At 37.5% G+C, this 26151-nt stretch overlaps 1 protein-coding gene across 3 annotated transcripts in view; it reads left to right on the plus strand.

The window, feature by feature from the left end:
- Positions 1-26151, plus strand: part of dmd (dystrophin) — a 235127-nt gene that overhangs the window by 155267 nt on the left and 53709 nt on the right. For all 3 annotated transcript variants that reach the window (XM_087791572.1, XM_087791573.1, XM_087791574.1), the window contains 27 exons: positions 3822-3983; positions 4169-4279; positions 4359-4532; positions 4616-4771; positions 5913-6083; positions 6166-6345; positions 6476-6598; positions 7514-7684; positions 8074-8196; positions 8281-8415; positions 9699-9851; positions 10844-11014; positions 13262-13384; positions 14104-14276; positions 14353-14488; positions 16558-16733; positions 16809-16956; positions 17304-17429; positions 18086-18235; positions 18303-18401; positions 19309-19405; positions 19488-19657; positions 19735-19852; positions 19928-20139; positions 20236-20390; positions 20475-20664; positions 25368-25540. In XM_087791572.1, the coding sequence (XP_087647698.1) occupies positions 3822-3983; positions 4169-4279; positions 4359-4532; positions 4616-4771; positions 5913-6083; positions 6166-6345; positions 6476-6598; positions 7514-7684; positions 8074-8196; positions 8281-8415; positions 9699-9851; positions 10844-11014; positions 13262-13384; positions 14104-14276; positions 14353-14488; positions 16558-16733; positions 16809-16956; positions 17304-17429; positions 18086-18235; positions 18303-18401; positions 19309-19405; positions 19488-19657; positions 19735-19852; positions 19928-20139; positions 20236-20390; positions 20475-20664; positions 25368-25540 (4076 nt within the window). The remainder of the gene's footprint in view (positions 1-3821; positions 3984-4168; positions 4280-4358; positions 4533-4615; positions 4772-5912; positions 6084-6165; positions 6346-6475; positions 6599-7513; positions 7685-8073; positions 8197-8280; positions 8416-9698; positions 9852-10843; positions 11015-13261; positions 13385-14103; positions 14277-14352; positions 14489-16557; positions 16734-16808; positions 16957-17303; positions 17430-18085; positions 18236-18302; positions 18402-19308; positions 19406-19487; positions 19658-19734; positions 19853-19927; positions 20140-20235; positions 20391-20474; positions 20665-25367; positions 25541-26151) is intronic.

A 26151-nucleotide genomic window follows, 5' to 3' on the forward strand; every position in this document is an offset into this window, starting at 1 on the left:
CCTTAAATTATTTCTCTCTTTTGACCAGAAGGAATAGAATTGAAGGTGTTTGCCTCCAATCTTCAGTTGTTTTATTTATTGTTTGATCACAGTGACAGAACTACATGTTAAAATTTGAAACCAAATACATTTTTTAAATGAAAATATCATCAGTATGAAGTCGGTTTTTTGTTGTTTCCTATGAAAGTGCAGAGCTCATGCAGTTATTTTAGATGCAAATCTTCCCACACTGAGACGATGCTTCACACAACTTCAGTGGTTATTAAATAACAACATGGCTCTTTTTTAAATTAAACTTATTTCTTATTTATGCTGCTTTATTTTTCAAAGGCCTCGTACATTCACAACATGGATTCATTCCTACAGTTGTGCCACTATATCACTCTAACTGACCTCTTCAATTCCCCTTAACCTTTTTTATTTATTTGTCTTTTAACTTGCAGTGAAAAAAAAACCAAAAAACAATTGCTTTTGGTGCTTTAAAATTGGACAAACATGCGGCTTGCAAAAAACAATTACATCTTACTTTCCCCAACACATCCCAAAGTCCAGCGCCCAAATCATAATAATGAATGTAGATAAGTCGATTGGTGAATAAAACCTAAAAACACAAGAGAGAGATTGAATATTCTAAATAAAAATAATAAAAAAAAAAGAAAAAGGAAAGGCTGAATGGAATTATAATGAAAAAAATAAACTTGTTGACTATTTTTTGTATTATATTAAAGAATACATTTAAAAAAAAGCCAATACTAAGATAAGAAAATTAATTTACTGGCAGATAAAACGTTTTCAATATTTAGTTTCCTTTTAACAACAAAAATATATGTGAGAGAGTAGGCCCGTCATAAAATGCTAGCTTTTATTAGCGTATCAGATTTAGCTCATGATTAGCTTGCTTTTTTATTAGAATGCTACCTAATAACTATAAATACATAAATGAATGAATTGTAATTGTTGTTACTTAATGCAACCTTAAAAAAGAATAGCGGCCGACTTAACCCTTACGTTATCTCAGGATCGTGGTGACCCGAGTTTAAAGACCTTCGTCTGACACAGTTTCAGGGGCTGAGCCTCCCGTCTTGTGAATATTTATCTTATTTATGTAACACAAACAGCATATCCTGAAGGTACTGTTGTGGAAGGAGCAGCTGGAGCATGACGTGATTTTATTAAGGTCAATCCCTGTCTGTGCTTGTTTGGATTTTTACCGCTCATTGACTTTTTCCTGGTATTCACCCGACACCCAGGTTGAAGGGGTGAGTTTACATCCGGGCGACCTGAAGGTTTCGTCACAGTTGTCACCGAGTGATCCTTCATCGTGGGTGACATTTTCCCATCATTTTTCATGCAAGTCTCGAGCAGCAGGATACATCACTCATCATGGTGGAAGCATATGGCTCCAAAACATGAATTCCATCTAAGTGGGACGCAGGCCAGGTTTGCACTTTTGAATGTGATACTGAATTGCACCAGCAACCCCTGTCAACCGGTTTCTATGTGATTTAAGAGGTCTAACTTTAACTTAGGTCTGATTGGAGAGTAATTAAAAGTAATTATTATTATAATAATATTATAATATTATATGATATTATTATTATCATTTTGAAAAATGATGATCATATTTTAAAAATGGTCTTTAATGACTCTTTATCTTTATCTAACCCTGTGTTTCAACTGTTGTAACTAAATAATATAACCCAGCATAATGTGTAAATAGGTGCTTGCCCACTTTGTACTGTAATTGAAAACCCCTGATATAAGAAATGTGCCAAATTTAAGTAAGTAAAGTAAGATCATTACTTTAAATTATTAAATTGATGTGTGTTTGCTGCACACACACTCCTCTTGTTTTCTGTGCAAAAAAAGTCGCCAGTCCATATAAATTGTCCTTGTAGTTCATATTAAGTCTCTAGAAAAGGTTTATATTTCTATCTGAAAGTATGCCAACAAAATCGAGCGAGTGTTGAGTTGTTCTTAAACCTCTCCATTCACAAGTAATGGAAAGCAGTCTGACGCTCCAAGTACTTTTAAGATCTGGTATAAAAAAAAAGAGAGTCTCTAATGATATCACTGCTGAAAAACAAAATAAAAAAATAGCACACTCAAACAGTAACTGTTGCAGCACTACAAACGAAGGAGACCTCCTGAGGGATCAATAAAGTTTTACCTTCCTTACCTTACCTTAAACGCTGAGCAATGTTCAAGGTTACCCATCCTCACTAAAGAATATGTGTATATTTATTTTATTAAGTGATATTAAAACTGGTATCTTTTGAAAAATAGACATTGAGGGATGATCCTTTGTCTGAAATTGTTCTTTGTTTTGGTCCAGAACCACCAATTACTTCCCAAAACACTGATTATTTCATCCTCATTTCCAGTAGTGTTTTACATAACAATGTGATAATTGAGTAAATTCCACCAAATCTTCCAGGAATACCAATTAGATTTGAGTATTTCAACGAGGGTTCTTCTTATGATAGTGGCGCTGCTTTCATCCTGTTTATCTGGCTGACGACAACAGCATAACAACTAATATAATCAATCATAAACTCGAATATCATTCACAAGTTGAGCATGATCAAAGAACAGGTCTTATCTATTCTATTCCGTCAACAAAAAAAACGACACAGGTGTGAGACAGCTTAATGTCAGCAGCGTCAGATGGAGCCGATGTACACGTAAATGCCAAGACAGTGAAATATAATCTCATTATATTAATGTCCCAACGACAAAGGAGATAAAGATAAATAAAATAAATAACTAGTGCAATGTTTGAAACAATGTTGTTTCCAATCTCCCTTTGCACCTCTCCACAGCCCAAAAAAACCCACAAAAAAACGTGTTTGCCATTTTAATTTCTTGTAACTGCAGAAAAGCAATAAGAAGTGAGCCGCTGAGGAACGAGGGTTTGCCCGATGGCACATCCAACATGAGGCAGTTAAGCAAACAGCAGCTCTCCGTCTCTCTTGTTCACAATCACTGCACGCACGCATGTGTGAGGGAAATAAGTAATAATGGCGGGAAATTGAGTGTTTTTAATGAAAATGTGTATTCATGAGGCGACAATTGCCGTGGAAATGAAGCACACTGCCGCGGGCGGGACTGTTATCAATGTTTGTCTTAATATTTAATCTCACTCAAGTACTCCTTTTTATACTTTATAAACTGAGATGCGAGTGGCAAGAATAAGAAAGCTTCGAACGGTCCAACCATAACATCTGAGAAGTGTAAGAGACGAGGCGTCTCCCGGCTCAGGGCTAAACTTGGAGTCATTATCCCTTTTGTATGGGATTAACATGCTCTGTGTAATCACATATGCACTCTCACTGCTCACAACACACACACACACACACACCAACCAACGCTCCTTGTGATGTAATTGGCGGGTTGACGACACAGTCCAGGTAATCGCCTGGCCAGAACAGAAACACTTCAGCACTTGCCAAGTGTCCGCACTTCCCTTGACGACGGCAATCGAGGAAGATGTCGTGTTTCTTGCTCGGCGTGTGAGGTCAAACGGAGGCGACATGAGGGAGAAACCCTGGAGTCCGTCCCTCAAGACGGTACAACTAGGATGGATTTTAGTTTTTGTTGCTATTTTTCTGCTATTTTTTTCCGTGTAGACTTGTATTACAAACTCTTTTCAATACTTCTGAACTTTAATAGCAAATAAGAACATGTTTATTTTGAATTTATTAGGCATCAATAATTCGATTTTAGTTTTATTGAGCTGATGTTTTGAATCCAGGACTTTATATGCATAATTTGCAAGATTAAATCTGATTAAAATGTTGTTTTTTTCCTCTCTTTCTCAGGCGGCCCTCCGGCAGAAGGAGCTGGTGAAGAGCGTCCAGTGGGCCAAAGACAACGACAAGACTCTGAGAGACATCCAGGATTCTTTGCTTAACACTGACCGTCATCTCACCACCTACCTGGCTGACCACAAGGACGCCCTGCAGCTGCCACAGGAGGCTCAGGTACTGAGCAGAGAGAATACATGATTTATTTTTAAAAAAGAGTCTCTTTATGTGTGTATTGATGGTGATAAAAAAGTTTCAGGTGTCTTTTCCTTAATGTTTACTGCTCTCTTGTGGTCAGGAGAGGAAGGTACAACATGTGTTGCTTCAATAAAATCCCCAAAAAATGTTTTGTTATGTGACAGAAAATCCAGACGGAGCTGAGTGGACATGATGTGTCTCTGGAGGAGATGAGGAAGAAAAACGAGGGGAAAGAGTCATCCCAAAGCATGATGGGACAAATCGATGTCACCCAGGTTTTTCTTTTTTATCTTGGAGATCATTTCACTTTTCCGAGCAAACTAATTCAACTTTTCTTTTTTGTCATCATGACAGAAATTATTAGCCGACGTGCTGACGAAGTTCAGGCTCTTCCAAAAGCCGGCGAACTTCGACGCGCGACTGGCGGAGTGTGAGCGCGTGTTGGCCAGTGTCAAAGGTCAAGCCGCCGTGCTGGACATGCGCAGCGTGGAGCAGGACGTGGTGCAGTCTCAGCTGGAGCAGTGCATGGTGGGTGACCCGGCGGTGGTCGCGGGTCGACGTGAATCATCTTCTGATCCTCCACCGTTCTTCTTCTGTGTCTGTCTCTACAGAAGTTGTACAAGGTGCTGAGTGAAGTGAAAGGCGAGGTGGAGACGGTGATCAAGACAGGTCGACAGGTTGTGCAGAAGCAGCAGACGGAGCAGCCCAAAGACCTGGACGACAGAGTGACTGCCCTGAAGCTGCTCTACAACCAGTTGGGGGCTCAGGTGTGTATTGGCCACAATCTGGCCATGTTTTACGTATCATGAATCATGACACAGGGACAACGATACGATATATTGCGATATACTGTATTGCAAAGTGATAGGAAAAAAATGATCTATATGATCTATATTTGTATTTTTTTGAAGAATATGTACTAATAAGGTACAAACTCAATATTTGTTATGTTCAATGTTGTTTTCTTTTTTCTGTTATAATAAATGATTATAAAAATGGTATCGAAAAAAAGGATAATTCAAGAAACCAGTATTGAGTTGAAGGTATCAGTATCTCTTGACAAATTCGTAACTGTTTTCATTTGTTTTGAATCCAAAACATGTCAAAAAATCAGCTTTTAAAAATGCTGATCTCGATTGTATCCTCTCGTCCTCAGATTTTGCCGGGATTTCATTGTTCATTTAGCTGTGCAGGACGTAGTGACTGCTGCCATCTAGCGGCCGAAAGTTTAATTGCAACACAGAAATGAACAAAATGTGATAATATATATATATATACGTGAATATTTGCATATTTATTGTAAATACAAAATCCATTTATTTTTTATTTTATACACAATTCATTGTAATATAAACCATATGAGAACTATTTTAAAATTGGAATATGACTTGACAGCAAAAGAAAAGTAAAAATCTATACATTCCTTTATCCAGTATCCTGAACAATTTTATATATATATATACTCATTATTATATATTATACTCATTATATATGACCACGGTTCCATGTAATGTATCAGTTTTACAGGTCAAGTCACCAGTAAATATCAAATGATTATTGAGGCAATATATATAAATATATATATATATATATACGTATATATATATATGTATATATATACGTATATATATGTATATGTATATGTATATATATATATATATATGTATATGTATATGTATATATATATGTATATGTATATGTATATGTATATGTATATATATATATATGTATATGTATATATATATATATATGTATATGTATATGCATATATATATATATGTATATGTATATGTATATATATATATATATATATATATATATATGTATATGTATATATATATATATATATAGCTGTAGCGGTATTTTCTCACACATTTATTTTCATCAAGTCGTGCTTTGTGCGCCCAGATCACGGAGAGCAAGTCGGAGCTGGAAAAGAGTTTAAAGTTGTCAAGAAAGCTTCGGAAAGAGTTGAACGGTCTGACGGAGTGGTTGGCCGCCACCGACGCCGAGCTCACCAGGCGCTCCGCCGTGGATGGCATGCCCAGTGACCTCGAGGCGGAGGTGACCTGGGCCAAGGTAAGATGGAAAACACGAGTCACGTGTCGGAGGTAATGATCATAACGTCATATTTCTCTGACCTCGTTGATCCGATTCACAGTCCGTCCACGCGGAGACGGAGAGACGGCAGCCTCAGCTCCAGTCGGTGGTGGAACTGGCCGCCGCCCTAAAGGTCGTGCTGAGAGGTCACGGCGGGATAGTGGACGACAAAGTCAGCCTGCTGCACTGCAACTGGATCGCAGTCACGTCCAGGGCGGAGGAGTGGCTCAACTTGCTCCTGGTATGCGATTCACAAGACAGTAAAAAAAACAAAAAAAAAAAACAACAACATCAGTGACGCTTCTGTCATCGGCTCTAATATTATCCTGATTATTCTAAAAATAACTCGTCTGAACATGATGCTCCTGCAGGACTACCAGCAGCAGATGCAGAAGTTGGATGGACAGATAGAGGATGTGAACGGATGGATAAGCGGAGCGGAAAAGAAGATGGATGAGATGGACAACCAGGGTCCGAATGACGGTACACTGAAGGTAATTCATTTAAGCTACTCTTTGTGCTGCACATGTTGCTAATGTTGCCAAGCTATTGCTAAGAGAACACATTGATTTATCTATATATATAGACTATATTAATAATGGGTATTTGGTGGAGCATACACTATTAAAATGTATAAGAACCAAAAGTTAAAAAGCTAGCAAACTATTTAGCAAGCAATAATACAATCCATGGATCTACTAAATAGGAATACATTGCTTTATTAATGATTAATATATTTTTGTGTATAGTGGCATTAGAATATACCATTCAATATACTGTAATATAATGTGTATTTGATACAGTGGCTTCTTTTTAAAATACAGTTGAACATCGAGCTAGCAAAATAGTTAGCAAACAATTTAGCAAACAAAAAAGCTAATACGTCAATTTAATATATATTTTCATAGCAAAATTACAAAAATAATGGACTTTTTTTGTTGTTTTAATAACACTACTTTATTATTATAGTACACGTATAAGCATTGATGAATTACTTATGTGTTGAAAAACAGTAAGCCATTTATTTATTATTAGCATCTTGTTTAGCATGGCTATATTCTACACTCCTAACAACCTTTATTATGATTATTACGAGTCAATAGGTAATACATTGTTTTTATTAATTGTTAATTTGTGTTATTCGTCTATAGTTACAACCTCATAAATACTATATAATTGTTTTTTGATTCAACGGCTACTTTTTAAAATATATCACAATGCTAACTTTTTACTTGCTAAAATTTGTAAAGTTTTTTAAGATAACAAAAAGCCAATCCATCACGATAATCTATACTTTAAATAACCCTAGTCAATGATTATTAGCAGTGGTCTATATGTGTTTCCAGATCTAAAGTCACCATTTTAATAGTTTCTGCTTTAAGTTTCTAACATGTGCTTGTGTTCTACAGGTGCTACGTGCTGAGCTGGAGTTGAAGAAGGGGAAGATGGATGAGGTCAAGGCTTTGGCCCAGGAGCTCATGACCACCCGTGGGGAGAACTGCCAGGCTCAGGTGGGACCAAAGGTGGAGCGCCTGAACCGGAGATTTGACGTCATCTCGCAGCGCATCTCCTCTGGACTGGTGGGACTTATTCTTACTTGCATGTCAAAAATAAATCCTAATCTTTGACAAATTATTAACATTGTCATGTTGGCATTTCCGTGTCTTCTTATCTGCGTCAGACTGTCTCTTTAAATTAGCTGTCCTTCTTTCCACTCACTTCGCCTCAAAGTACATTCAGAAGTCACCCTAAATTTAGTTCAGGGTCTGACTAATCACGTTTCTCACTCTGACTTCAACTTTCCTCTCAACTCCTCACTAAAAACCGGCGGCATTTTGCAGTGACTTCACCTTAAATGATGCTTCAATCCACCGCAAACCTCTGATTAAATTAATGTTCCCTGTGATGCTAATGATCTCGCTTTCTCCGCCCGCCTTCGCCCGGGGTTCTACGGACTCTTTCGTGACAGACGGCGGCGACTGCCAAGGAGCTGGATCAGTACCACAGCGAGGCGCAGATTTGGCTGAATCTGCTGGAGGATGAGGTGAAACAGGGGGAGAACCTGAAGGAGGAGGACTTCCAGGAGGACAAGGTTTCAAACAACACAATTTTTTAATTAGAGCCGCTCCGGCTTTCTCTTGCGTAACCTGATCAACAATGTCCCGGTGTTGTGCAGAATGTTGAGGAAGTTGCCGTGAATGAGCTGTTGACGAGAGGAGAGAATCTTCAGAAGAGAACGAAGGATAAGGACAAGAGGGAGGAGATAAGACTTAAACAAAACCAGCTCAACAGCAAGTACACCACTGTCAAGGTAACTCATTATATATGACCACGGTTTCATGTAATATTTATTGTAAATACAAAATCCATTTATTTTTTATTTTATACACAATTCATTGTAATATAAACCATATGAGAACTATTCTAAAAATGGAAAATGATTTGACAGCAAAAGAAAAGTAAAAATCTATACATTCCTTTATCCAGTATCCTGAACAATTTTATATAAATATATATATATATACTCATTATTATATATTATACTCATTATATATGACCACGGTTTCATGTAATGTATCAGTTTTACAGGTCAAGTCACCAGAAAATATCAAATGATTATTGAGACAATCGTTACATAATTTAGCAGTTTTATTACTACCTTTCTTTGTAAGTAAGTAATTTATATTTATAGAGTGCTTTTCCAGACCAGGGTCACAAAGCGCTTAAACAATCAAAACAATACTCAATAAAATATATACTTAAATGGTAAAGATAACTCTGAGAACAACACAGGAGTTCCAGAAACTCAAGGAAAAGCCTGAACAAATAAAAATTTAATTTATTTCGATTTTTTTTCCATATCATTTTAAAAATGTCATTGCACATAAGCATAATTCAGCTTAAAAATTATCCATGCATGTTTTTCTTGTTCAGTTGTTAATTGAATTGAATTAATAAAATATAAAAGGAGAAGGAAAAGCCAACCATAAAAAAGGAGCAGTATTAATAATAATAAAAAAAAATGAAATATAATTAATGGAAACTGGGGAAAAGGAAAAAGGGACCCCCCTAAATCAAAACAATTAAAATAAGAAACATTATTTATATTAACCCTTGTGTAATCTCTAGGGATAACTCAAACACTTTTGTTTTCGGGCCACCGGGTCATCTTGACCCAGAGGTAAAACAAGGGTTAAAAAAATCAAAATCACATTTCTTCTACTATTTTTTTTCTTACTGTTATTAACCAATGTGTAATTAAATAATAATACAGAAATATTTCTGCTTTTTATATATTTATAATTATTGTATATTATATAATAATCCTCCATTAAAAAAGAAGAAGAAGAAAACATGCATGCTATTTAATAAAATAACAAATAATATTTTGAGTATATATTTTGTATTATTTTAATCAAGATTTTTTTACCTACCAGAATAAAAATCCAGAGGGCTTGTTAAAATCGAACTGTGATCTTCTAATGAGCACAGCAGCAACTAAGCTCACTGCTAAATTAGCTGAAGAATGAGCCAAATTGTTTACAAAAAAAATTAAGAAAACATTTAGTTAATGCTATTCATATGTTTGTTCAGGACCTGCGTGTCTTGAGGAACAGGAAGGCCCTGGCCATCGCCCCTCAGTGGTACCAGTACCGGAGGAGGTCTCACGACCTGCTGGCCTGGCTCGACGACATCCAGCGCAGCGTCGACCAGCTGCCTGACCCCCCGGAGGGAGAGCGGGTCAAGGTGACGACACACAAACACAAAACATACACTCACAACTATTCCCTTTTTGTCACCTGTCTGTTTTCTATATGTACTTGGACACATTCCGGTCTTTTCTCTTATATTCCTCTTCATCAACATTACCTGAATTGTTTTTCTCTTTTTTTTTCAACCTCATTCTTCAGGGTGATCGATCGTCCTTGACATTTTTTCCCATGTGTGCCATTGTCTTGTATGTCTCTGGCTCAGTGTCTGCTGGCATTTTTATCGGGCAACGACTTTTGAATCTCAATACGTTTAATAGCATATGCGAAAAAAAAACATTTGACGAGCTAGTTTACCAATATTTAGGATTAGATTAATAGCTAACTTAACAAATTGTATTGATTTTTGTATTGATTTCTCCAGTCCTGGTTACTTATCTATGGTATTGAAGGGTTAGTGAAGTGGGTGAGATTAGTTGTTGCCAGGGTTACATTCTGCATTCACGGTTACAAGACGTACCTTGAGGTTTCAATCTCCATACTGGCAATTGTTTACATGGAAAAGCTACTTTGTTGAATCATTTCTTGACTCTCTCTGTGTGTCTTTCGCTTTCAGATGATCACTATGACATTTCGCTAACTGTGGACGTAATGTGTGTGACTCACCAGACACGCTGAACTTCAGTCTCTTTATTTCATTCCTGCATGCTGTTCTTTCTTTCTCCATTCCTGACGTCAGGCCATCCATGCTGTACTCTTTCTTAATAAAGTGAAAATCAAGCTGCTGTTCTCTTTGATAATTAACGTCAGTGTGTATCAGGACTTTTTTTTATTCTTATTTTCTTTCTCCCTGACAGCACTTATGAATATGACACAATGTTAGGACTAACAAACACCATACTTGTCTGTAAATGTTAATTCATTCTTCCAGTGTTTCTACGTGTTTATGCCACATCAACATGCTTCTCTGTGCTTCAATCATGAGCCAACGCTGTAGGAAGTGACCTCCCGGTTCATTTCATCCAATAGGAAATTGGCTCAGAGTTCGACAAGAAGAAGGAAGAGCTTAAGGAGATGCAGGGTTTAGCCAATCAGCTCTCAGAAGCTGGAGCCGCCAATCTAGTGGAGCCCCGTCAACTCCAGCTCAACACACGCTGGGTTGAGGTGGAGGGCAAGTTCATGCCCTTCAAAAGACAATGTGTGAGTTTCTGTAGGCACGAATATGCAACCACTAACAGATACTAACTAGACGTGATAGTGCAGTGTGCAAGTGCTTTCTCGTAGAGTTGGAACAGGGTGAAAATATTTAGCAACTATTTCCTGGCTTGGAATTGATAAAATAAGTCCATCAAACTAATAATAATAGATAATAATTAAACTGAACACAAATTGTTTAGCTTCCAATAGTTAGCATAAGAGATGTTTGCTAAATTTACAGTAACAATTAAGAGTAATAATCTTGTAATTTATATACTTTTTATACTTTTGTATTCTTTCATCAGTGTATTTTGCCCTTGTGGTAATATTAATCCCCAAATTACAGTACATTAAAATGTATTAATGAAAGAAAATAGGACTACACAAAGAATAGATTAGATCAGATTATAATTTATTGTGTGTCATAGGGGATATTAATATTTTATACTTTTTTATGGAAAAAATAAATACATTGTAATGCATTAAAATATCTTACCTTTTTAGTTATCTCTGAATAATGGGCTGTCATTTGTAACTAATTGTCCTATGTGTATGGTAAGATCTCTAATATTGGTTAACCTGTCAAAAAATATATATACTTTTTAAAAATGTAAATATTAAAATGTAATAAAAATTATTATTTGCATATTTCAAAAGTAAGTTAAATAATTCCATTCAAGGAATCCCTATCTGATAATTCACTTTAATATTATCTTTCATAAATAAAGATGAAACTTGTTTATGTGCAACTTACTTTCTTAGTTTGTATATAATGAAACTAGTAAAACTTTAAATAAAATAACTGAATTCCAGCCTTTATTTTAAGTGCATGCCACAGAATTTAGACCATTATTAAGACTGATGGTCTCCTTGCTTTTTTCGTTTTTGTTGCACCTTCATTAAATTTATACACATGTTACGCATCATTACATTCAAATCTCATTGGTCCCTCTCGGTCTTCACCTCTGTGACCACATGCATGACCCCTGACAGTTCCCCGACCTGCCAATCACCGATGATGTATGTATCTTGTCATCAAGCCCCTAATGATGCCAACAGAAACTGTTGATCTCGGACAAAAAGTGCACATCTGAGTGTCCATCCATGAAGATTGTGAGTCCAGTAATGGAGGTCCTCCCAGAAACATAATTAGTGCCATTTTCATCTTTATTTCCCCCGAGAGCCCGTAACTTAACACTCTTGTGCTTTGTCTGCAAAGCATTGCCGTCTGAAGAGGCACTAAAGCGCTTTGCTCAACAGCTTTTGAGCACTTGTAGTTAAACTAGAGATTTATTTCTAACACCCTGCTCATAAATGAGAGACTACCAGCCAGCATCCCAAAATTCAGACATGATAATCTTCAGAAATATTCAGTTTATTATAAAAAGAATATATAGATTATATGAGAGATACATATATTTACATGTTTTTCTTCTAATTTGATCCTGATAACTTCGAATAACTTTCCCTTTAATATAATTAAAGATTATTTTATATATTTAATATTTCTTCTATTATATACTATATATAATTATTACTATAAATAGACATGTACTTTAATCAAGTTTGAAAAAATATATAAAATAAAAACGTAAAAATAACATAATTTGATATAACTATGACAAGAAAACAAACTCACTATGGGACCTACTTATAGGAGTTATTTTATTCAATAATCGCATCCACATCATTTGTGTGTAAAAAGTGTGACTAAAATATCAACTTTAATAAACGTTTGTGACACTCAAGTTGTGTATTCCGTCTAGAAATCAACAGTTAACATCATGAGTGAAGGGGAAACAACTCAAAATTAACTAATTGTACTAGTAAAGTTTTTAAACACAGTTTAGAGGTGTTTATGCCTCACATCTGGATTTAATGCTCATTTGAGAATTGCTTCCCTTTCATCTTATTCTCCTCCTTCCCTTGCTAATGCTACTGCTTGCTATTATTCAATAGAACAAGCACATTTGTTTTGTTGTCAGTCATGTAGAGTAGCACGATTAAATACTTTAAATAATAGAGAATGTAGTTTCTGTATTGTGTTTTGTATTAAAGAAAAATTAAAAAGGGGAATTATTGACCCTCCTTTGATATGATCACAAAATACAATTAATGGAGATTAAAGTAGTGAAGAACTTCCTCTGTGGTGATTTATCCTGAGCGTTTATGTGACTCTGCTTTGTGTTGTGTTGCCTTCACCTTTGCCTCTCCCACTCTTTTCTTCTCTCGCTGTGTGTGTGTGTCCAGGAATATCTCACCGAGCTGCAGGCGCTGCTGCGCTCAGTGTCGGAGACAGACTTCAAGTTAAACTCTCCTGAATACTGGCCTGCAGCATATTATAACCTGCCTCAGCAGGAGAACTGCCTGAAGGTCAGAACTGCTCCGCGTTTGAGTCCTGAATGTCACGAGCGATGCTTATACAATGATACCATGAAGCTGTAAACAAGCTCTGGTGACAAACTACTTTCACTAATATGAGAAAGTTTTCAAAGTCATCGTACTTAACTTCTTTTTGCATTCGTTTCAAAATTTTACAAATGTTTTTTTAGTTCTTTCTTTATATATTAGCAATATTGCTCTTACTTTTTGTTAATTGTTGCAATTCTTTTTTTAACTGAACTGACTAAACGTGGTTATTTAATATAAAAATTCCAATCCTGCATTTATACCAAGAGCGTTTCGTACAGTTGAGAAAAAAGGGATCAATAATACGATGGAAAGACTTGATAAATGCGTGTATAACACGAACAAAATTACATTATTATTTATGAATAAAAGTAAATTTAAGATGAATTTGTTTAATAAATTCAAAACATTTCTATATAAATAAATGTGTTGATATTGTGTAATAAAATGTCTTGGTAAAGGTATGAAAACAAAAACATATTTTTGGGTTATTCTAATGTAATTTGCAGGAAATGGAATACTCAAAAATATTGATAAAGAAAGGCAAAACATTTAACGTTGTATACAAATGTGGTTAATGACAAAAGCACAAAAACAAGTAGTCACGGCCGATGCATGTGTTTTTAAAAGCAGTTAATGTCTTTTATTCAGCTTGCTGTTCTTTTCTTCCCTCTTGGAAAAAGGAGGTAAAGGAGAATATTGACAAACTGCGAGAACCTTTGGAGAGAGCTTTGAGCCAGAAGGACGAGATGGTGTCCAGTGCTCGTCCCTTGGAGGGTCAGAGGATCCAAGAGTCCGCAACTCTCCTCAGAACAAACTGGGACAAACTCAACAAGCTGCACCAAGACAGACTGAAGTAAGCAGCAAGAGTGAGAGAGAGAGTGAGGAAAATTGCACGGATGATCACTAACTTCCCGTTTGTGTGCATAAAGGCGTTGGCAGGATTGCAACGCCAAGTGGCAGAGGTTTGTTGCGGATCAGAAGGCCGTGGACGAGTGGCTGAGCGACGCCGAGAGCTCTCTGAAACTGGCAGAGAGTGAGCCAGAAGCACACAGACAGAACCTCAGGGTAACACACACAAACAAAACTGCTTCCAGAAAAGCTCCACTTGTGTGTCCGGAACTTTTGGTGTTCTCAAAAACTGGCCATAGACAAGTCAGACTTACTTTTTTTTGAAAAACATAAAGGAAACATTTTTTTTCTGAATTTTAACCACCAAGTGTATTTTTAATATTATACATTTTTTAGGCAAATATCAACATATCTTCTTGTTTATACACTTCATACAACCTTTCTTCTACTCTCTTAATTAATGAGCGTCTGCTATCTCCCCATCTGTGTGTCCTCCTTCTTCTCCTTCTCCTCTGCACATAAAGGAGAGTATTGACAAACTGTGAGGTCCTTTGGACAAATCGTTGAGGATGAAAAAGTAGCCAAAGAATGTCCTCTGAAGGGTGAAAGGACCAAAGAAACTTTTAGAGAGGGAACAAAAAAAGCCAAAATGTCACAAGTTCAGGGATTCAACTGAAAGAACTTGCATGTATTCTTTGTTTTTGATTTTTTTTAATGTTCCTGGTAGAAATTAGGCTCAATTAAGTAGACTCTATTGAGTTACATTTGCGACAGTTATAATAAGGGTTAAAATGCGACATTTTAAATTGTTTAATTTACGTATTTTATTGCTGTCTTGATGCAGGGTTGTGTTTTCAGTAGGGAAAATATTGATGCACCGCTATATCAGGATATTTTTTTCACAATACCCTATAGATCAGTGGTCCCCAACCTTTTTCCAACTCGGGGCCCACATTTAATGCCCACCTCCGACCCCATAAATACGAAGGCATTGTAATGCGTTCTGATTTCCTTCTCACATGTATAATACTCAAAGGAAAAACAATATAATGAAAAGAATATTTGAAAATGTTTTATATTCTTTTAAACTTAACAAGTTTTAACATTTAAAACATTATCATGTGTATTTTTATTTTTATATTATTACATCCACCCTCCCACAAAAATATTATACCATTTTGGAAACGATTTTGCGGCCCACTTGCAATAATAAAATATGAATATGTTTTTTGGGGGACTATTATGCTATTCTTACCATAGTGTATGGTTTCTATAATTTTAGTTTAAACTAAAGTTTAAACTAAAATAAGATGCTTTTTAGTTTTTAGTTACAATAAAAATAAAAATATTCACAGTTAATTTTTGTGTTGCAATTCAACTTCTGGCTACTAGGTGGCAGCAGTCATTACCTCTTCCACAGCTAAAAGAACAATGAAATCCTGTGAGATCTCAGCGATGAAAAAGTATATACTGAATTGTAGATCCTACATTTTGCAATATATTATATAAATTGAATCTAAATATTTATTAAAAATTAAATGAGTTTTCAGTATTGATCGTTTGATGAAGCTCCATTATTTTCAGAGCCCACTAGACGGCGGTCTCCGCACTATTTTAATTTTTTAGTTTTTACTAGTTTTTAAAAATTGTTCTAATGAAACATCACATCTTTTTTAATCTGATGGCGCCACCTACTGACCTCTAAACAACATGACACTGCCTCATGAAGCTTCGTCAGGCCCTAGTTTGCAGATCCACAATCCAACACTGATGTAGTGAAGATGTGATCCTGCCTGGTGGTGGGGGGAAAAATCCGCACTTACATAAGAGTATTATGCTGGTAAAATGTTCAAATCACTTTTTAATCAATTTCTAAAATTGATTCTGAGGGATTACTGAGGAGCAATCTAGAATGGAACAATGCACATTTCAGGCGGCTAAGCAGGGATGAAACTTTGTCAAAGATATCAAAGGGAACGAGTCATGAGGAAGTTGGGGAGACTTTTCTAAACTCTTGTGAGACTGTGTTGCGTCAGCGTCCGGTGTGGCTGAACTACTATGATCAGCTCGTGCTCCTCTGGTGCCAGCGTGCGTTCACCATCTGCTACCTCCAAACACAGGCTGATACCTGAAGTGAACCCGCTTACCTGCTGAGATACTCATGGACCTTAAATGCACTTTTGGGGGATATTTTTTCACTACATGATGTGACTGTTTAAAATGTATTTATGTTGCTACATCGGCGAAGTCAACGAATAACAGATAAATTGTGTCTCTTTGTGTAGGACTTGACCGAAGCCATCCCGATTAAGGAAGTTGTGTTGGGCCGAGTCAACTCCGCAGGAGAGGAAATCTCCCAGATGAGTACGTCGAACGACGCCTCCAATCTCAGAACACAACTCAACTTGCTGAACTCACGTTGGACGAACGCCTGTCAGCGCCTTGAAGAGCGCAAGAGGAGGTACAAGACCATTTATTCAGTCAAATAGTCGTTCCATTTACGAGCGTGATTGGCTCTACGTTGGCTTTTCCGCAGGTCTTCAGAAGCTCGGACTACGGCTGCAGAACTGCAGGAGAACATGAGCTCGATAACGGCCTGGCTGGACAAAGCGGACGGCGTCCTGTCCATCCCTCTGCAGCCGGCCGAGCCTCAGCACGTCCGAGACACTTTGGGAAAAGTCCAGGTACGGTGATTTTATTGAAAAGCAGCTGCTGCTCCTCTGTGTGGGTGTTTGATTGAATTTATTTCTGGTATTGCAAATGAGAAACCGTTCTTCACTCTTAAGGAGGGCCCTGAATGGCATTTGCGTGTGCTCGTGTGTCTGTTTAATTAGATTAGTTGTTTATTATTTTTCTAAATTAGATGCATTAATGTTGTGTTGTGAAATACAACCTCGTGCTGGATGTTAATATTGCGTTTGTTTGTAATTTCATCAAAAAGGCTCCAGAGCTACAATAAGCCTCTTAAATGATTTTCTATTAAATTAAGGAGCTATATCATCTTCTAATGTGTCCGTCTCATGTGTGTCAGGGATGTGTTGAGGTGCTTCCTGTGAAGAAGGCTGCTGTGGAGGATCTGAACCTGAGACAGAAACAAATAGCACTTCCTGCTGACAGACATAAAGACATCAGGATCATCAACGGTCGCTGGGCTCAGGTCCGTATTGACTTGAAACATTTCCGTTATTTATGATCCTATATCTATAGTTGTAAGCAAACAATTAAAATGAAATTAATGCAATTTAATTCAATTCCTGGGCCTCAATTGTTGCAATGCATTCTGGGAAGGTAGTGTGGTTCTTTATTATTTAATAAGTTTTCAAAAAAGTTGCTTCAATAAAAAGTTGCCTGAATCAAAAAATATGTTTTCAATAAATAACGTTTTGTTTTCATCCTAAAAATATTTCCAAATTTAAAAAGTTGGTTCAATAAAACAAAAATATGTTCAATCCAAAAGTGTCTCAAATAAAACAATATTTTTAAAATAAAAAAAAGTTGCTTCAATAAAAAAATATATATATAAAAAATGTCTTATTTATCCATTCCCCTAAATTTGCTTCAAGCAAAACATATAATTTTAATTTTTTGTTTGTTGTTGTTTTTTTAATGGATTACATTTTTGTTTTGACTTTTTTTTTGTTTTGTTGTAGGTTTTTTTAAATAACAAATCGTCAACTACTTCCTAAATACAAGTTCATTCAAACCATTAGTGTAGTAAAATCTACTAGAATTAGTCAAAACATGTTTTCCTCATTATTTGAAGCTGGTATTGATTTGGATTTAGCTGAGAATTAACATTTTATTGTGATTTAGGTGTCCAAGGCTCTGCCTGAACGACAGCTGGAGCTGGAAGACCTGCTGAGAGAACTGGAGGCGCATCAGCGTCAGATGAATGACATATCAGTTTGGTTGTCCACAACAAGGACTAAACTGGAGCAAACCCCTGATGAGCCACCACCAAGAGTACATCTTCCTCACTTACAATCACTTTGTTGGGTAAAAATCTAACATCATAACTTTTCTGTCACAGTTGATCGAGGAGATTAATGCAAAACAACCAGAGGTTGAGTTTATTCTGTCACGATCTGGACAACTGTTCAGAGAGTTGCCGTCGACTCACCATGACAAGGTAAGACTAGGTTTTCTTTTTTCTTTTTTTTTAATGAGACACACTAAACTGAAATCTTAGCAGGTAATTAATTCTTGGTTTAAGTAAAGACTGTCTGATATGAATTCACATTCATTTGACAAGTAAGAAAAGGCTTAATATCTTAAAATATGACTTGGTTTTCTGTACTTGTCAGGTTGGTGACTTTAGCTCATTATTAAGTAAAACACACTTGTTTAGTTCTACGGGGTGGTTAATTTCCCTTTTTTTTTTTCAACGCATTATAAGAGGAATGGAAAAACAAAATACACTATTCTTGTATACTGACCTCAAGTAAATATAGGGTAGGCAGAGTAAAGTAGAATTCATATATTTTCATTTATCTATTGCAACATGATACCTACTGATAATGCTCCACGAACCATTTGTGGGGAAAAGTCTTGAAAGCAGGATACCTTTTTATCACTGTAGCTTTTCCCTGTTGGTTTGTTTCTTGCCAACTTTTAATAAATGCAGAACTCTTAACAATGCGGATAGAAGATGTTAGGTACAAGTTCGGTATTCAAGTGCTGAACTTCGATGCTCCCTCAAGGTAATATTTTGCTTTCATCTGAGCGGCAACATCAAGCAATTGATCCCTAATTAATTTGAGACCTTCTTCCCTTTTGAGCCCACCGCTCAAGACAACCTAATAATAATAATAAGCTGTATTTGTGAATCACATCACTCAAGCAACGTGTCTCACAAGACAACCAAAAAAAAAAAGGCTCAGGCGAGATTTAATTCTGATAAGATGGTGTTTTTTTGTGTGTGTGTGTTGAACATCAATATTAGACATAAAAGCACACTGGTGTGCTGTACCTTACATTACCAGGTCGAGAAGCATATCGATGTGTTCTCGACGATGATTTAGATCGTGTGTTGACAGTTAAAGTATGAGAAGATGAAAGAGGACTGGATGATCATCATGGAGTTGTTGCGGCAGAACAAGGAGAGAGCTGCGCTCCTGACGTCCAGAAGAGCCAGTGAGGATGATTTAAAAGTCTCGTATACGTACAACATTCGTCGGAATATATGATGCATTGACAAACATGTTGTGCACTCCAGATGAAGGCCTGACAGGAAGCGCCGCTCCCGAGTCGGCGGCTCTTGCGCAGTTTAACAAGTCGTGGGCGGAGCTCACCGATTGGCTGACGATGCTTGACAACATGGTGAACAACAAGCGGGTGGTGGTGGCCGATCTGGACGACATCAATGAAAATATCGGCACGCTCAAGGCAGGAAACAACAACTCTTTTCTGCTCGTGTCCAAAAAAATGTGTCCAGGAAATACATGTTCTTGTTTGTCTTATAGGGATCGCTGCAGGAGCTGGCCCAGCGTCGCCCCCTTCTGGAGCGCCAAGTTACCGCGGCTCAAAACCTGAAAAATAAAACCAGTAATCAAGAAACCCGAAACGCCATCACGGAGCGGAGTACGTCACATGACATGAACCTACCAGAGTGACCGACTTGTTTATCGTAATCATGTTTTTTTGGTTTGCTTTTAGTTGACCGTCTTCAGAATCACTGGGAAGACTCTCAGACCAAAGTGTCTGACAGGATGAAGCAGCTTCATAACATGCTCCAGGACTCCACTGACTGGTTGGATGCCAAGAAAAGAGTCGATCCACTCATCCAGCAGGCCACGGAGAGGCTGGAGTCCCTGCAGGAGATCACCTACTCGGTCGAGTCTCTGAAAAGGCAAAATAATGAGCTAAAGGTGAACGTCTTGGGTCATCAAAACAGGACTTGAATGATGAAAGTATTATTCTCATTATGTTTGCTCATATATAATTCTACTCTTGTCCTTGTGTAGCACTTTGCTAATGATCTGCAGAAGTGGCAATATCAGGTGGACGAAACAAACGCCTTGGCAGACAAACTCCTAAGTCTGTATGCAGATGACGACACGCACAAGGTCACTCAGGTCAACAACAACATGATGATGACATGGACACACATAAGCAGAGGGTATATACCTTTTTTATATATATTATTAATGGGTAGTTTATTGAAATGTGTTTTGCTCATTGGGATTTTCTTGTGATCCCTCAGTGTTTCGGATAGGGAGGCAGCTCTAGAGGGGGCCTTGAAGTTGTTGCAGCAATTCTACTTGGACCTGGAGAAGTTTCTCAACTGGCTGACGGAGGCAGAAACGACCTGCAATGTGCTTATAGACGCCACTAACAAGGACAGAATGCAGGAACAGCCTGAGGCGGCCCGGAGCCTGCTGGCACAGTGGAAGGTTAGACATACAAAATATGTTGTCTACATATTCATGTTGCTCCCAGAACACTGACTGGGGATGACAGAGCTTTACAGAAGTTCAACTCTGGCGTTGAGCCACCGGTCCTGAGCGTTAACTTGTGCTGGGGTTATCGTTCACCTGCTGCTGACTAATCAAATGCTTGAACCATGTGGTTTACTCTACCTTTCCTATTGGTCCAACAATCTTGGTATCGCCCCTTTGGTCGCTGTGTGCCATTCATAAGTAACTAAAACATAATTTCTAAAGACATAGAGGCTCAAATTTCTGGATCATTTCAAAACTCTCACTGCTCTCAAAAATCTCTCGAAACAAGGACGTTTTGGGGCAAACGAGGAAGTCACCTAAACAAATTGAATTTATGTACATTGTTAAGAGAGTATAATTGCAAAAATGAGAGAAATAAAGTTTATCTATCTATCAATAATGCTAATTAAAATGTATGTGTGTTAATGAACATAGTATTCATTTCATAGGAATTGAACAGTCTTTAAATATTTGAAAATCTCCCTTACTTGGTTTGTAATATATATTGTTTAATTTAAATCAGGGTGGTTATTAAAAACCTCATTGACAATTCAGTAGTCTACATTTTCAAGCCGTTTTGTCAAAATTGGTTGAGTTTTCATTTTCTTGGGGTCTATTACCGCCCTGTTTCCTTTTACATGAGTAAGTTGCCGTTAGACAAGATCCACTAATGTGAAAACCTAACTCTCCTGACTAACTCACATGTTTTAAATGTTGAAATGTTCCTCTCCAAGATGCAGTCCTTCATCATGATGAAGTTTTGAAGTTAATACTTTAAAAAATCTCCCCCGTCTGAAATCTCTGCAAATGAGAGGTTACGAGAGCGGAGTCCATAATGATGCAATATTGGCTTCACTCCTCCTCCAGCCACCTGTAATCACGGCCCGCTTTGTTTATGCAAAGAGTCCCTTGGAGGTGGAGACTTCCGGGATTGATGACGCTGTGTGACTAACCTTGATGCTTGACCAATTACACCTTTTATTTTACATATATCAATTATTGTTTTTTTTTATTTCTTCTAATATTTTTTATTATAGTTTTTATTCATAACATCATACTTATGCATCATTTCTCTTTTTCAAAATTAAAAAATAGTTTATTTTGATTGTGTACTAGCGCTGCAGTTGTAGTACTCGTAGTAGTATTATAGGCAGCGCTAATTCAGCACAGAAATTAAAATGTGATTTTGTGCTGTGGACCCCTTCGTGCAGTGGACTAGATCTGGAGTTGTTTACGAGGATCGCTGAGGCCTCATTATTGTAGCAGAGTGTCCTGTCGTATGAATGTTTCAGTGAGACACTCTAAAATGCATCAACGGTGAGGTACAGTCTCAGACTTCCCACCTGATTCCGAGTGACTGGGAACAACCTCTCTGTTTTGCGTGTACACCCACACTCTTTGATTGACAGCTGATTTTTTTTTTCTGTGGCAGCAGAACATTTCTTTGTTAAAAATTCTGCCAGGGAGAAAAAAAAAAGAGAGTTTTGACAGGTTTCCGAAAAGTCCGGTCGGAAAGACTTCCTTCTTGTCTCAGACCCGGCTGGTATGACAGGAATGCTGACATCGCAGCATGGGGACATCTCATTGGCTAGCATCTGCTTGAGAGACAAATCTGAGCTTCTCTCGACCAAACTGCAATGTGGGTGTTGAAGAGAAGACTCTGTTGTGCGAGAGAACATATTCTGACCCCGGCCTTCACCCTGTTCCTACACACACTGTCACGCTCACACACACACACAGCTACTGTACATCCACGCTCCTTCCTTTACACACTCATTCTGCTCTCCTGGTACAACAGCAGCAGTGTGCAGCTCTCAGATAGTCTTCTGTGCTCAATTATTGTGGCGCATGGCAACACGGTGGAGCATCCAAAGAGAGCGTGGACACTCCCAGGCTACAATTCTGCATGCAGATAACGTTTAATTAGAAAATGAGCACACTCAGGGTTTTATGCAGCCTTTCAAGTTCTCCCATCCTCTCTACTCGTCTGATTCTTCCCTTTCTCACCCCCTTTGACTTCATATCTCGCTCCACTCTCACCCTCTAACTGCATCCCTCTGTTTATCTGCACCCTTTCTTTCCTCTCTCCATCTCAAATCTCTCGCCTCGTCCCCCTCCGCCCCCCACCCCCATAAACACATAGAGACTCGCATTAACAGGGATTGCTGACATTTTAGGGCCAGTCTTGAGGGAGTAGATGAAGTGATGGCTGTCACTGTTTTACACGTGTGATTTGGGGATTTTTTTCAAAGATGCTACGGAGGAAGATCTACCATGTTCAGGTCAGAAAAGAGACAATTGTTTTCTTATTAAACTTTTCACGCCTTAGCTTTTTTTTTTTTCAAAATCCGATGGCACACCACATGCCCAAACACACACTGCTTAGAATCTTTGCTCAAGTCGTTGTAGCATCATGTGTTTGTTCTATTCTTGTCTTTGTTCTCCAGTGTGGTGTAATGACTCATGTTTCCCCTCTGGTGTCATTAAAAATGTATTTAATCTAATTTATCTGACAACGCCCAGAGGGACACTTTTCCTCGTACTGGATTTTCTTTTCCATCTTTTAAGAACATTTTCTAGAACTTCCTCCTCCTCAGATTGGAAACATCGCACCGATAATTGGCTGCATGAAAAATGGTGTAAATTTGATTTGTTAGCTCGGCTGATGTTCTGCCTACACAGTAATTTGTTGTTGCTTGTTTTCTTCCGCAAGACAGAAAGTTAATTTGTAATGCGATCGTGTCGTCTTCAACTCTCACCAGCGGCTCAAAGTGACCCCTAAAACTTTTCAACTCCGTTTGACTTGAATTTTTATTCAGAAGCTCGTGAGAATTAAAAACACAAAAAAAGACAAAACAATCTGGCTCACACAGTTAGTGACATGAAAACATTTTTAAAGTTCCTCTACCAAAAAGTCATACATAATTTGTCATTTGAAATGATTTACAAAATACTCAATCCTAGAATTAAGTGGCACATTGCAAAATAAGTGTGGTTTAATATAGTGAGTATAGTTTCCGACAATCTTCCAGAGTATATGAGGCATTTACAACCTTTTTTAAATATTGTTAATACTAGATATATTCCATCTAGTGGCGCACAGCTAAAGTTTCCTCAGAGCATTCTATGCATAATGCAGCTTGGGGGCCACAGGTGGACTTGTGCCTGTAGTTATGCAGCTAAAGTAAACTACTAACTTATTATTATAATTATTATTATTCCTCTAACAGTCAATATACCTTCTCCCATTACTCTTTACTTTATATTTTAATCAAATTATACTAGTTAAAGAAGTTATCATTTTATTTCATCATTGGAGCTTTTTGGTGTGTTCTCCTCATTTTTATAATGTATAATCATTAGTCCTCCTAAAAAAAATGGTGGCCTCCTGTGAATATCATTTCCCACCCATGCTGGTTTAAAACCCTTTGAAAAAAAGTCGAAATGAGGAAGTGTTGCTATTTTTAAATACCTGCTCTGATTTTTCCTTAAGTTATTGATGAATGAATTTCCCTTCTGTTTAATAGATCTCTTTTAATGCAGCGCTTGCAATATTTTTGATTAACTTTACTAACTTTTTATATATCGGTGATGAAGGGATAGAACATACCAAAGAGTGAGAGCATAAAATCAGTGTACATGTCGACTAATGTAGAAGAAATTACCTGAAAGCACAAAACAAAGTGGAAGATTCTGACACATTATCCATAAATCTGTAAAAACATTATCAATTCCATTGTAGTGCTTTAAAAAGAGGGGCAAATCAGAGAGACTAGCAGAGAGACATCAAAATAAAAGATGTTTTAGAATTTAGAAGTTCGATGCAGCGTGTAAATGATCATCTTAAACTACGAACCATCTCACTACAAATGAATCTATGCTGAACCTGTGTTTGACATTTGTTCAGTTGTCCAATAACTCATCAGAATTCCTCAGTAATGTTGACATTCAACATCAGCTGGCGTGCGGAAAATCATTGGATTTATTGAGCGGCAAAAACTAATCATGATCTGCCAGTCAATACCAGTTGTTCAGCTTTCACCATCTCATCCAGTGCAGCTGGACATTGGAGAGAGTTCTTGGCTGATTCCAGGATAAGCAATTCCAACGCTCGTACAATTAATGACGGTGTCATCTTTATTAAAGAGCCGCACGGATAATAGTCGTCGTCGCTGTTAATGAACTTTGAGTCATTTCTGAGCTGGAATTGTCTACAGACGTTCTTTAATCTCCTTTCAATTAACAAAGCACTTTCTTAAGACCCTGATACACTTTCACTGTTATCCAGAGTTTAAACAGGCTCACTAATGGATTATCTGCGGGAAAGTGTGTGCACGCGGGACCACTCCTGTCCACGTTACATTGACTTCAGCCTGAATACATATTATTAAATGTGCCTACAAAAATGCTGCCGCCTCGCTGCATTAATGTGGCTACATTAACGCTTCAATTTGCTGGCTGTTGCTTTTAGATAGTCAAATCAGTTCATCAGAGGCTGACCCATTCCTGGGCTTTTTACACATGCAATGGGAAAATGCAAATGAGCCAAAGATGGCTTCTTTGAGAGAGTGCATGTTAAATTGATCAAACTTGCCTTTTGGGTTTATTTATAGATGATATATTTATATAATGCGCTTCCTTCTGTGGGTCTCCAGGAGCTCCAGGCCGAGATTAACAACCACACGGAGCTGTATCACTCTCTGGATGAGAACGGTCAGAGGATTGTCACCTCGCTGGGAGACACTGAAGATGCAGCTCTCCTCCAGAGACGTCTGGACAACATGAACCAGCGGTGGAACGATCTGCAGAACAAGACCATGAGCATGAGGTGAGAGGAGGATCATACATTAATTTAAGAAATACAGTATAAACGCTAGGGCCATTGAGAAAAACACTTGAAGGTCACTATAATCCCTTCTCATTTTAAAGTTAGAAAACCTCAATCTCAGAATGATCAAAAATTAAATCTCAAACGATTACTTTTATTTCTGAATTATGGGACGTCATAGCTCAGATGGTAGAGTGGTTTACTTATGGCCTGAGAAGTCGCGGGTTGATCACAGTTTCAGATGAGATTGTGGCAGTTTTGTTCCTGAGCAAGACACTTTACCCTGATGGTTGAGCTGGCATGCTGCGTCGCAGCCTACTCCCATCAGTGTGTGATTGTGTGTGTGAACAGGTGAATGTGTTATTTAGTGTAAAGCGTTTTGGCTGCTGAATAAGCATTGAAAAGTGCTATATACTGTAAGTAAGAGTAAGCATCACCTTAATATCTAAATTCTAGCTTTGTGTCAGAAAACCTGAATCTCAGAATTATCGCTTTTATCTCAGATTGATCACTTTAACATCTGAATTCTAACTTTAAAGTCAGAAAACCATAATCTCAGATTGATGTCTCTAATCTTACAATTTGTATTTATATAACAATGTTATTTTATA

Source organism: Callionymus lyra, chromosome 5 (assembly GCF_982586985.1).
Source record: "Callionymus lyra chromosome 5, fCalLyr1.hap1.1, whole genome shotgun sequence".
NCBI classification, from domain to species: Eukaryota; Metazoa; Chordata; class Actinopteri; order Syngnathiformes; family Callionymidae; genus Callionymus; species Callionymus lyra.